At 43.1% G+C, this 13804-nt stretch overlaps 1 protein-coding gene across 5 annotated transcripts in view; it reads right to left on the bottom strand.

Annotated features, from left to right (window-relative positions):
* The window catches only part of PDE2A (phosphodiesterase 2A), a 314549-nt gene that overhangs the window by 57388 nt on the left and 243357 nt on the right, over positions 1-13804 (bottom strand). For all 5 annotated transcript variants that reach the window (XM_085898655.1, XM_085898657.1, XM_085898656.1 and 2 more), the window contains 4 exons: positions 12689-12866; positions 12371-12483; positions 7782-7859; positions 7453-7575 (listed from right to left, as the gene is read on the bottom strand). In XM_085898655.1, coding sequence (XP_085754781.1) covers positions 7453-7575; positions 7782-7859; positions 12371-12483; positions 12689-12866 — 492 coding nt within the window. The remainder of the gene's footprint in view (positions 1-7452; positions 7576-7781; positions 7860-12370; positions 12484-12688; positions 12867-13804) is intronic.

The raw sequence follows: 13804 nt of genomic DNA, 5'->3' as shown, positions 1-13804 counted from the left end.
GACAAAGTGTGAGGCAGTGGTGCCAGCCCAAAGGAGAGAACAATACTCCATCAAGCTGCGAATGAAGGCCGTGTATGTTGTCAAAAGTTCAGACTGGCCAAGGAAAGACGTGGCAAAATTAAGGATGACCAGTCAGTGGCTGGTTTTGAAGGCCATCTTGGAAATATGGTCTGCCTAAGAAAAATCATGGCTGATGGTGAGGCGTAAAAGTCTGAGTGACAACCATTTCAAGTGGTTTGTTTTGGGAATAGAAGGGAGGGTTTGCCAAATGGTCCTTTCTGAGAGACAGGATTATGGTGTAGGATTTATAGGGGTTGAAACACATATTCCAAGCATTGGACCAGCTCCTGATTCTCTCAAAGTCTACAGAAAGGAAAAAGGCTACTGCCTACCTGTCTGAAGGTTGAGAAATGATACGGCAGAGGGTGGGATCATCAGCAAAGACATAGGTAGGGTTTTCTTGGGAATCAGAAAGGTCATTGATTAAGAAGAAGCAGAAAGATACACCAATTTCAAGGGGTAATTTTGGAGCATATCACACAGGAGAAGGATCTGGGGTGATAATAGATACGGGAGGTAAGCAGAGAGCACAGTGCCAGGCAGCTATGGGTAAAGCGAATAGGGTTTTTGGTTGTATTCGGAGGGGGATCAATTATAAATAAAAAGAGGTGGTGTTAACATTGTACAGGAATTTAGTGAGGGCCACATCTAGAACATTGTGTGCAATTTTGGTCACGCCAACTCAAGAAGGAGATCGATGCCAGAGAGGGTTCAGCGCAGGGTAACTAGATTGATTCCGGGCCTCGCTGGACTCAGCTATGAAGAGCGGCTGAAGGAGACGGGGCTTTATACACGAGAAAGGAGGCGGTTACGAGGAGATATTATAGAGATGTTTAAGATAATGAAAGGTATCGATAAAATAAGTGCAGATGAATGATTTAACAGAGGAGACAGTGATAGGACCAGGGGCCATAGCCTGAGAGTAAAGAAGAGGAGAGTTAAGACAGTTGTTAGGCAGGGGACTTTTACTCAGAGAGTAGTTAATGCATGTAATGGTCTCCCTGGAAAGGTGGAGGCAGCAGAAACAGTACATAAGTTTAAATTAGAATTAGATCGGTACCTGGAAGTTGTGGAGATAGAGGGGTATAGGGATGTTGGCAGGACTTTGGGGAAGCTTGAGCATTGATGGGTGATTGTGTGCATGTGTACAGAATGCTGTTGGTGGGGGTCTCATCAAGGGGTGTTATGTGGTTGATGTTGTGTGTTTTTTAGCCAAGCCGATGCCCCCACCCCTGGGAAAAAAATCCAAAAACTTCAACCCCCCCCCCCGCAAAAAAAACCAACACTTAATTTACATAAAAAAAAACATTTTGCATTTTCTTATTTTGATCTTGTGTTGATAAATTAGTGTGGTGTTGATGTGGTGCAGGCATGATGGGCTGAATGGCCTCCACCTGTGTATAATTTTCTTGTGTGTTTCCTTGTGATGAGGAACAAGACGGGACCAAACATACTGCCTTGGGGAACTGAAGCCTTCACAGTGAGAATAGATGAGAAGATCCAGTTAAGTGCTACATGCTGAATGTAGGAATGAAGGAAGTCAGTGAGCTATTAGAAGAGGTGGCCTTGGATACCAGAAGCAGAGGGTTATTATTGATTTAATTTTAATCAAATGATTAAAAAGTGTGGGGACATTTCCTCCATGACTTAAATCATGGGGTGATGGCATCAGCAACATTTATTGGATTTGCACGGGAACAGAGTTCCCGTCGTCCCTGGTTCAATTTGACCAATCGGTGTTCAGCTATTCTCAGGCATCACCCCAAAGGGTGGTGAACGAGTGGCCATTTTCACGCCGCTTCATACGTGGAATTGCATGATGCATGCAGTGTTTTTGCCCTTTTTACAGATATTTACTCCACTTTGTTTGATCGTAAACACAAATTATTCCACCATTGTTTGATATTCCATTTTCAAGTGCAAACACACCTATACCATGTTACACCATAACTTTCTAGCTCAAAAAGTAATTAATATTCGCCCTCCACATACATATTCACACATAGATGGTACACGAGGTACGACACCTCATCTTCATCAATATTTATGCAGGAAATTACCCACATTGGTTTCCTACTCCCTGCAGATCAGGTCAGGGAGCATGCACCAGAGCAGCGCATTGCTGCATCCACTTTCTGAGTGAGTCACATGTTTATACAGCTAGAGCTGATGCTCATGGGTAACTATGCTGGTAACAAATCTCATTTGAGTCTGTCTCGGCAACCACTCGTTGGACACAAAGTCTGACCAGCGATCGCCAAGGATTCTCTGATGAGACCTGGTACCAAAGGAATTAAGTCTCCATCTCAGATCCCTGGTCAGAGTCCAAGTCTCACATTCATAGAGCAAGACTGGAAGCACCAAGGACCTGAAGACTCAGACTTTCATTCTCCTGCACAGGTACCAACAGTGCCACACCCCATGATCCAGTGAATCCATGACTCCCCAGTCCTGACCCAAATGTCTATTGACCTCTGAATCACAGCAAGCAGAGACATGAATCTCTCTGTGACCTCAACATCCTCACCACAAACAGGTACAGACAAGATAACAGCATCCAATATGTCATTGAAAGTCTGGATCTTAGTTTTGACCCAGGATACCCTAATCCCAGCAGCTCCGACTCTCATTCAGCATCTTGAGGGCCCCCAAAGGGATCTCCAGAGTCTCTGCAAAGATGACGACATCAACTGCGAAATCAAAGTTATCGATCTTGACATTCACAAATGACAAACTGCAGCTTGATCTCTCCGACATCCTCCCAAGAATCCAGTCCATACAAGCGCTCAAAAGTATGGGGCCAGCACACATTCCTGACGAACTCCAGTAACAACTGAAAAGAAATCGGAGATGGTATCACCACATCTCACGGCCCTCTCAGTACCAGAGTATTGTTCAGACATCAGTTTGATCAGTTTTGATGGCACCCCACGAAGACCAAGAATCCTCCAGAGGACATCCCGATTCACTGAGTGGAACACTTTGCAGAGATCAACATAGGTTGCAAGCAGCCCCTGCCGAAACTCTTGTCTGCATTCGGTGAGGATCTGAAGGGCAAGGATACGGTCAATCATTGACGTCTTTGCTGTGAAGCCTGACAGCTCTGGGCTGTGGTGGTCAAGCAGATGGTGGCGAACCCGATCAAGTATTATCCGAGCAAAGACCTTTCTCGGCACGGAGAGTAGCATCACCCCTCGGTAGGTGTTGTAGTCTTGGTGATCACCCTTCCCTTTCCAGAGAGGGACAACAAGGCCCCTCTTCCAGTCAGTTGGGATGATGCCTGTGTTCCAGGTAGAGCACAGAACTGCATGCAACGACATGAGTGCAGCATTTCCACCAGCCTTGAGAAGTTCAGCATGGATGCCACAGATCCCATGAGCTTTACACCATTTCAGCCGGTTCACCACAGCCTGTGTTTCCACAAACGAAAGTGGATCACAGTTGATTGGAGGGTCAGCAAAAGGGATAGTAACACCCCTGGCATCCAACTAAATAGATGGTGGATCAGCCTGGAACAACCGCTCAAAGTAACTGGCCCAGTGGGCCTTCACTTCAGACTGCTCTTTCAAGAGCCCACCACCCTCCGCTCTAACTGCAGTACACCAAGGGATGGGTTTGGAGGAATGCAATGCACGAATTCCCCTGTAAGCAGGATGAGAATCACTTGACCACAGTTGATGCTCTACCCCCTCACAGATTCCTCGCACATAGGCCTCTTATCCACCCTCAGTACATGTACAGTTTTACGCTTCAACTCTGTGAACAGCTCAGCTCTGCCATTAAGCCTGGCTCTGCAATTCCAGTCAATGGTATCCAGTGTTCCTGGAGAGACAAAATTCTTCTTCACCCAACGGTGAGTTCCAAGACATCTACCGGCAACATCAAGGATGGTGGTCTTGAAGGCACTCACACAACTCTTCAGGATTCCCCAAAGGACTCTGACCCCCAAAATCCCCACTCAGCCTGTTCGCAAACTCCTCTACTACCCTCATCCTTGAGTTTGCCAACATCCAGCCTCGGCTGGGATGGTACCATTCTCCTGGATTTGAACTGCAACTTCACAGTTGCTACCACAAGCATGTGGTTGGTATTGAGGAACTGAGCACTCTATGAGACCACAGGTGATCATCCTCTCTGAGGGATAGGACATTCCAGGCACCCACCCAAAGGGACTGCCTCAGGTTAACTCAAGTAGACCATCGTCTGGTGGACGACACCTCAGAACCACTCCGACACACTCTCCCACAATCAGACCTGGGAAGGCTTCCCTGTGGTTTTCCTCCTTTCATCAAAGAGTGGTAGTCACGAAAGATTTGTCTCAATCCCATCATCCGGTGAGTTGCCCTGTGGAGGGCAGCTGCACAGTAGGTACTCCCACGGAATCGGTTTTCAATTTTATTTTCGGTTTTCTTGTGTTTTGCAGAGTGAAGGGTTGTTTCGGTGGCTGGAGTGCAAATCTTGCCACCAACCTCCTCAAAAAAGGAACCCAACTGCAGGACGACGTCCACAGACACAGTGGGGTACTACATATGGATGGCCGTTAGCTCACAAGGAGCTCCTCTACCCTATGGCAGGTTTTGTTTTTAATCCTGCTCGGTGCCCACAACACACACCCTCCTCACCAGGAAACCTGGTGGGGTAGATGGTTTAGCCGCCGACAACCCGACCAGAAAACAGGTTAGTACAGGTCTACATGATACCTGTCCGAGCAAGTCACAGATCATATTTGGCCTGATCTGACCTGCAGGTAAGGTAACAGAATAAAGCATACAAGAGCATAAGTAGTCGAAAGGTGTGCTAAGAATGAAAGGCAAAAGGTTAAGGATTGAAAAGTGCCTCGCAATCATGCAAAAGGCCTTTCTTCATTCTTTAATTGATCAATTCATTAATTAACAGTCGATTAAAAAAAAAAACTTAAAGCACATTGTAACGTTAGAATCTCAACACCTTACTTTGCAAATACTGTCGGACCCCGACATTCACAGGGGGTACGTTCCTAAAAAATGCCGCGAATGTTGAATTCGTGACTGTCGGGGCATTGTTTCAATGGGGGAAAAGGGGATTCTTGATTCATCAGGGGAAATCAAAAATCCCGTGAAAAACCACAAATACACCCGCGGGAAAAAAAAGAGAACGCAAAAAAAAAAAAACTGCGAATCTGTGAATCGCAGGGCCACGAATGTAGAAGCGGGTCACATTCTATGAATTGCAAATATGCGGCATTCGCGAATAGTGGAACCATGAATGCCGGAGTCCAACAGTACTGTATCATACTAAAATACACAATTTGGTGTCTGTCCTCCCCAAAGGGGTTTTCCATCATGGGTGAAATCTATGTTAAGGTGCATATCCGTGTTAAGATAGCTAACCGTAGCATTTTGCCAAGGCTTCAAAAGCTGATATTCAAAATCTGATTCCATATTTGACGATCGGAATTCCTGGCCTAAATAATGTCCATCAAATCGCAAGTGAAATCGGGAATTTTTTTGAGGAAAAGGGATTTTTTTTTCTAATCTGATATAATTGGATAATAAGCTCTGCGGGATGTGTGCTCTAATGCCTCCAAACAGAAGGTGTTACATTCATAATTATTATGACTTCCCTCTAAGTTTTCTCTTCAGTGTGAAAAAGACCTAAAGTGACGATCGAAAGCATAATCAAATGTCGAAAGGTTGCTGCCCATTGGTGTCACAGGCGGTCTGAGGCACACAGTTTGTGTGTAGGCCCCAAGTTTCAAACATTCCGGCCTATAGAATAATTCTTTCATGGCCCAGTGGAATTGGAATGTATCCAAGCAATATAAACACAATGCATTCTATCTGCACAGAAGCAATAGCAATGTTTTGGCTTCATTACATCAGCCGACTTGCTCATTTTTGAGGCATCGAGCAATGAAGCCAGTGTTCTGTGCCTATACACCACCACGTTTAAAAAAAAAAAATTATCATTTCAGAAGTGAACGAGGCTGTGCATATACATCGCCCACGTGATTATCTATATATTAATACTGAAGGACCAATTTTGTGCTCCTCCTAGCGGTCGCGTCACGTTTTTCTCGGTACTGTGACCTGACAAGTTTTGACACGGTGTTTGTAAGTCAAAGTAGACACGTGCACAAATCAGGGGACTTCTTCACAAGGAGTAGTGTACACCAAAAATGTCATGTACAAGGACGTTTTGTAGGCCTCATTTGGTAAGGCCATGGAGTACATCGACTGGGATCCGGCACTGGTTGTCATATTGGGCTCATGGAACGGAATCCGTCTGTGATGGGGTTTCGGCTAGTTTTTTTAATTATTATTTTGGGAGCAATCAAGGCTGTGCTTGTACATGGTATGTTTGTACACTTCGCATTCACACCTGAAGCACGCATCAAAAAATCCCGCCTAACATTTTGAACAGTTCATCTTTGGTATATCCCATTTCAACCCGTTCCCATTTCTCATTCCCTTATTGCAAATAGCTAATCGGATGTAATCCACAACTTTGTGTATGTTGTAATCCTCTGTGTTGTGTTGAGCTTTGTGGACCCATTGTTTTGACAAGCTTGTCCCCTGGTTTGAAAATACAGCTTTATAGTATCCCAGGCCTAAAAAAAAGGAAAAAAAAATCAAAATGCAAGGGGGAAATCCTGGAGCATGTAACACAGAATAACGATCTGGGGGTGGTAATAGATACTGGAGGTAAGCAGACAGCACAATGTCAGGTAGCTATAGGTAAAACTAATAAGGTTTTAAGTTGTATTCTTCAGGAAATCAATAATTATAAATCCAAGGAGGTAATTTATACACTGTGTAGTAATTTGGTGAGGTCTCATCTGGAATGTTGTGTTTAGTTTTGGTCACATCTGAAGAAGGACGTGGTTGCCATCATCAAGAGGGTTCAGCGTAGAGCGACGATATTGATTGTGGGCCTAGCTGGACTCAGCTATGAGAATTTGCTGAAGGAGACGGGACTTTTACATGAGAATGGAGACAATTACGAGGGTATCTGATAGAATTAATGAATGTGGTATTGATAAAGTGCAGGCTTGAAGGGCCAAATGGCCTCCTCCTCTGTCAAATTACTGTGTGTCCTTGTGTGTATCCCTAAAATTGAGCTGTTTCAACCGGAGAAATCTCAAAAGATGGCGAGCAAAACTATACTGTTAGATAAAGAGACTAGAATAATGAGCATTGAACCATTTCATAAAGGTCAACCCAAGGTTACACGAATGTACAAGTCAGCCTTGAAGTCCAGGTGGAAGTGCACAACGTAAGCCGCAGCAGGCTACGAGGGTGAAAATTGGACTCCATCTGGCCATGCCAATTTTAACTGCACAAGAGGGAACACAATGGAATCATATAATCAAAGCTAGTACGTCCCAGGCTCTGGGCTTAATTACAATCTTACCGGAAGAGTGCGTTCATCCGGGAGAGATCGAGGAGTATAGTGGAGCTCAGCAAAGTCTGAATGGATTGCAGTTGGAGTTACAACTCCCTCGCTCAGCACTTTCGTGATTTCATCGTAAGACACCTACTCCCAAGAGCATCAATGAACGAGTGGAAGAAAAAAAAAAAATAGAAAACAAAAAGGACACAATTGATCTTTTTCTTCATTCGCCAGGCACGCAACTTGCTTTAAAGCTGCCCATTTGCCATGAAGATTTCTCCATGATAAGACATTCCATTTTGGTTATGGTGAACGAGTCTGTATATCGGCTACCTTGTGTATCGACTGACCTTCATATGGTACATCATCATTTCATTGGAAAGTTTGCTGCGATGCTGAGCCTCGAATACCTTCTTGTAAAGTAGTGACTGTGTGGGGACACAAAAGGATGGATACATTATTTGATGCCAATTACATGAAGGCCCCAATAGGTAAATTAATACTCCACACGAATTAATACATTTTCAACATATCTGAACAGGTATCAGCATGTTCTTTTAATTCAGAACGGTTGAAATGCTTGTGAACCCTGGCATGACAGAATAGTTAAAGAGGCTTAAGTAATCCATGCCAAAGTCTTAACTTTAGGGAAGTGCTGCTGCAAAGACAAAGATGATTTTCAAGCAAATATCTAATCAGCACTGCAAGGCCCCAATAGAATGTCAAGGCCAATAAGAAAGTGTCTTCATCTAATTAGTGAATGCATATCTCACCAGGATTCTATTATTTGGGCCACCGGTCGCATCTTTAATTCACTCGGTCATGCCAGGATCAAAGGCAGGGAAAATGTCACCGATAAATAAACAGTCGTAAGTAAATAACTGCAGCTAACGTTATATATGCAGCCTTCCCTAACACTTGGAACGAGTTTCTCACTCCAGGGAAATGTCACATTCTCACACGGTCTCTCGTGAAGGATTGTCAAATGTTACTATCTATCTACTTCTGCAATCAGCCACAGGGAAGATGTTCAATCCCTCAAACTTCCAGGGCTTTCCATCAGCAATGCCAAGGCAGACCACATATCAAAGCCAGCCTCAGACATCTTCCATCGTGGACATCCTCCAGCATGACAAGTCCTTCCTTGGGAAATCTTAACTTGGCACAGCCTATAGGGCCTTTGCCCATAGCTCAATGGAGTACTGCTGTCCCATATGAGCTGGTTTCCATCGCTTCACGCATGTCAATCCACAACAAAGCTCTCAACATCAATGGCATCTCCCACAAAGAAGCAGAAGCACAGGGCCTGCTGTTTTCCCATCACAAGCATGTTCCTGAGCTGTGATATATCACCTCTTCTCAGGTCTTCATCCTTCCATCCTTTGCTCGTCCCTCCTCACCCATGTTGCAAGAATCCTTCCAAAAACCCCCAGCCTTGTAAAAGTTTAAAAAATAATCCTCAAATCACCTCCTTCGTTCCTCCATTCTCCCACTTGTGGAACCTCATTATTTAGTTTGTTCAAGCCCACTCTTTCTTCCAGCACTTCAGGTTTGGCATGCGCCACCACCTCAACTCATCCTCCATCTCTACCCATGATTTTTTTATGTCCTCACAAACCACCCCCACCCGTTGTTGTGTCTGTTGATTGTACTACTGTTCTCAATGTTTATGTGTTGCCCCATGAAGCTTCCTCTTCCATGAGCCTCAAATTAATACAAAGAAATAAAATGAAAAAAAAACAAAATAAAACAAAATTAGTGACAAGTTTCATTATATGCACTGCAGGGCAAGGGAGTGAGGATATAAAGACATACCGCATATGTGCATTATTTTTAGTATCAATTGACTTTTTACTTGCTAAAATCGAAAAATTTTTCAAGTATCTTGGGAGTTTGTGTGGATTATTACTTGGCAAAAATTTTTTTTGCCAAGTATGTTGGTCTGTAACATTTGTCTGTGTGTCGCACGATTTTTGGCCACAGTTTTCAAGCAATGATTATTAATTTTTTTTTTATGTGTAGGTGACTGGCCAAGGAGAGCAACGCTTAATTTTGATGAAGATCTGGATCCGGATCCGGATCTGAGAATTTTTAAAATGATTCTTCACCATTGAAAGATCGGGCCAAAAACGATGTTTATGATATCTCCAAAAGTTGTGGACGACGTGTGACAAAACGAGGTGGAAGAGTTGGTTAGGTGACAATAAGAAGCCGATTCGATTTTGGTTAAGGTCCGGATTCAGATCCGACCTATCAGTAGGAGACAAAATTTAAACTGTTCAGCCTGATGGAGGTATGTTTATTACGGAGTGCCGTTCAATTTCGCCAAGTGTCACTCCATGATTTTTTTCATTCTTCCTGTTTGTCTGTTTGTTACTTGCAAATTCGAAGATATTTCAAGTATATTGGTTTGTCGATTTTGTTATTCTGTCTGTCTGTCTGTTTGTCCGTTTGTCACCTGCAGGTCACAATTGTAAACCGATCTTCACGAAACTTCACCACATGGTAGAGTTTGGCATAAGGAAGAAGTCTATTGTTTGAGGTCAAGAGGTCAAAATGTCAACATAGGCCAAAGGTCAACAACTTAGGTGAGATTTCTAAAATCCTCAATTTTAATTCCATTGACTTGAAATTTGAAGAAGATTTATATTTCAGGTCACTGAATTCAACTCGCCAATTATTTTTGAGGTCAACATAGGCCGGATTTCTAAAATTGTCACTTTCACCCGATTGACTTGAAATTTGAAGAGGAGTTGCATATTTGGTCATTTAATTCAACCACCAATTATTTTGAGGTCAAATTTGTTTTATGGATTTTGCTAGTATCGTGCTCTGCACAACGTCGTCTTCTTGTTTATTCATTGTGATTACCATCGTGCCTATAATGTGAAGATTTTACTTTCTGATCAGAAACACAAGTTAGCACGAGATGAAGCAGAAGTCATGGCTTTATCATCAATACCGTTAAGATCCATGTATAAATGATAAAATTAATTAATTAATTAAGAAATAAATTAATGAACTTCACTTAATATGTTTGCCAATAATATCTCTGAAAGAAAAACTGTGTGATATTCTTCAACTTGCATGAGGGTTTCATTTTTCAAAGCGCTTTGGTTGAACTTTTCAACTTCCTCCCTCATCTGGCTGTCACAAGCGACCAGCCGCTCCTCTGACATTACATACCCCCAAAATTGGACAATCAGTATTCCCCATGATACCTTTTTTGAAAAAGCCTACTTTCGGGCTGCGACCAGAACTCAAAACCTTGCACTCAACCCATTAGATCCTCTCTTTGCTCCATCACTAGAATGATCTCCTTACTAGCACGAGATGAAGCAGGAAATCATGGCTTTGTTATCATCAATACCATTAAATTGGCATCCACACTATCATGACAGAGCTCCAGGTCACTACTCAACAAGTCTACTGTTATGTTTGCTTGCTGCTGGTCCCCGTGTATTTATTTTTTTTTTGCTTTCCAATCTCTCTTCAACCACAGTTATTTTAATGGAATTTTGTTTGATTTAATGATCAATATCCAGTTGCCCTGATTTTATGTTACATCTCATCCTATCCCCATTTGTTGCAATTTGTTACGAAATTTGTTTTTTAATTGCTGGAGCATCTCTTCATTATTTCCTTTAAATTATATTCCCCAATCAACTTTGGTGTCTTTAATTTCCATGAATGTCGCTTCCATGTTTAAATCTATTTCTGTGAATTTTGCTTCCATCTTGTACCCCGTTGACATGGCCTGTATCACTGCTCCCATGCAAAAGGTTTGAAATTTAATCCCTGGAGAGGTCAGGCGTAATACCACTCCTGCAAATGAAACGTCTCGTGAATGGCAACCTCAGGACCGGATGCCACACCACGCCCGAAGGCCACCAGTGCATGCCAAGCCTAAACTAAGAAGATGGCCAAACTAAACTTTTCTTAACAGGCCGTGTCAAGTGGTTGCAGCGTGGAAAAAATCCCCCTCCATTTTCTTCTGGCCTGTGGACCAGAGAGGCTATTCACGCTGTTATCAAATAATGTTACACTCATTTAACTCTCTTGTGAGCCCATCTGAACCAGAATGTTCACGTGACAAAATGGTGGCAACATGAAGAAAGCAGTTTCTTAAGACATAAATTAATGAATTATTACATACAGACACAATGATAAACACATGCACACACGCATGCACACAACTGGGCAGTAGATTAAGATATGGGACCATCATGCGGCAAGCGAGACACATCAATGGGCAAAGGTCACTGGTGGGAGAGGTCAGTGGCTGGGTTGGTAGCTGTTGTATGCACGGCCGATCGGATTATACTGTCTGGCACCCAAGAATTGCACTGTCGTCACAAAAACAACCACCTCTGTGCAACTTTTTCTCTGGTAGCCAGTAGCTCCCAGTGTTTCTGCCTCATTCTGCCGATACTCTGTGTGAAAACTGAACAGGCTTTTCCCATCCCCCACCCCAAGGCCTCATATCAATCCTTCCATCAACGATTGGTCTCCATCACAAAGCTTTCCACCAATGCCAGTTTCAGGTAACAAACAAATCTTCGTCTCCTGCACACTGACAGACAGCTGCGGGATAGGATTTAACTCTCTCATTTGGTGGGGGAAACATGAAGTGTTCTCCACCACACTGCCCAGTTCCACCTAGTTTTACAGAGGAGAAATTGAGATTAGACACCTAAACTAGGATATCTCACCAAGTATAAAATCTCATGTCCTTTGCGGAGAACATTTTACTTCGACTACTTAACTTAAACACACACTTAACACAAAATGAGAAGTTCTAAAACGACACGTGAATATGAGCGTCGTCTAAGGCCGTAACCTAACGACTGCCCCCTCCCCTATAAATGTAACATTATTACTAATGATATTACTAGCATCCACCAGAATTAAAATGATTCAATGTGAATGTATAGCGCACATGTGCGATGCTGATCCCACAGTAGATAGAGAACGCTGTTGCCAAATCTTCATCAAACTTGGAGAACCATGGTCCATTGATCTTGTTGCACAGTTCAGCAACACCGATCACCTCTGCAAGTACAGGATGCGATTCCAGAACGGTCTTGGTCCGATATAAAACAAAACACTTACACAATAGGCAACAATGAGCATGAGAGGTAGATAGCATCTTCAGATGGTGACGACGTAATCTCCGAGTATTTCATTGATGTAAATTTTAAAAATATATATTCACAATGACAATATTTTGAGGAATTTTATCATATTATGATTGTACCTTCATTTTCATCCTTAATAGGGAAGCAGAGGATGTTGCGTGTATGAAAGCCTGTACTGTCATCAACCCCACGGTAGAACAGTGGATGTGAATAGGCATCTTTAATGTTGAGCACTTGGCCTGTGGTGGCTACATGCCCTGCAATGCCTTGATTGGCGGGGATTCGCACCTCATAGCTCTGCAAAGCAAACATTCAAGTGAACATGAACCATCATCTCCCAGTCATTTTGACACAGGCATAGTTTAGAACTTGTGGATTTTATTAAAACACTAATATGGTCTCTAGTTATCTATGTTATAAGAGAAATGTTTGTCTGTGTGTATGTGTGTGTCACCATTTTTCTCAGAGATGGCCAAACAGATCTTCGTCAAACTTTCAGATGATCATCAGTGAGTGCCGGGAAGTGTTTCAGGAAAAAAAATTTTTTGGGGATTTAATAAAATCTCTATATTTTGTTGCCTTTGTAGCTGTAAAAGGTAATATTAAATGATCCCTGACTCCATTCGTTAGTGGGTGTAGGGAAGTTTTTTTTTGGCTCCCACACCAAGAAATAGATTTCTTCAAAATGCCAACAGGATTAGAACAGCACTGGGCAATGCCGAGTACTGCTGCTAGTGTTCAATAAGTAATGTCATACACTTCCTTTTGCGAGTTATGGAACCAAAGTAGTTTTGAATCTCTTCCAGCTACATGTGTGTCTGCCAATGTTTCTGTGGCATCGCAGTTACAACTAGGATTCCTCGATCAATCCTGTACACTTGTCAAGCAGTTTGAATGAATTGGCTGCTCTACTCTCTCCTTTGACCGGAAGGAGTTGTGGTTGTTTCCTCTTCAGGAATCTATAGGCTTGTACAAACCACGTTTTTGAGGTCGCTGGGGCTGGGCAGAGCCGTATGAGGTTGTGTTTACAACCAACCCAGTCGGTTATGGGCGGGTCATCGAGTGGTGAGAGCACGGGGAACTTGCGGTCAATTCGGGCTGCGTAGAAGCAGCCATTCAATGTCATCATGGTGATGCAGCCATGCTACTTGATTTTGGGGGAAGGATTGAAAAATGGAGGACATTCCTGAGTATGCAGGTACAAAGTTTGTCTCAGTGCTGGTAAACCATGCAGT

Source organism: Eptatretus burgeri, chromosome 10, assembly GCF_056783735.1.
Source record: "Eptatretus burgeri isolate ZD-2024b chromosome 10, Ebu_testis_v1, whole genome shotgun sequence".
Taxonomy (NCBI): domain Eukaryota; kingdom Metazoa; phylum Chordata; class Myxini; order Myxiniformes; family Myxinidae; genus Eptatretus; species Eptatretus burgeri.
Note: the sequence above shows the minus strand (reverse complement) of the source record. Positions and strands in the feature narration are given on the sequence as shown.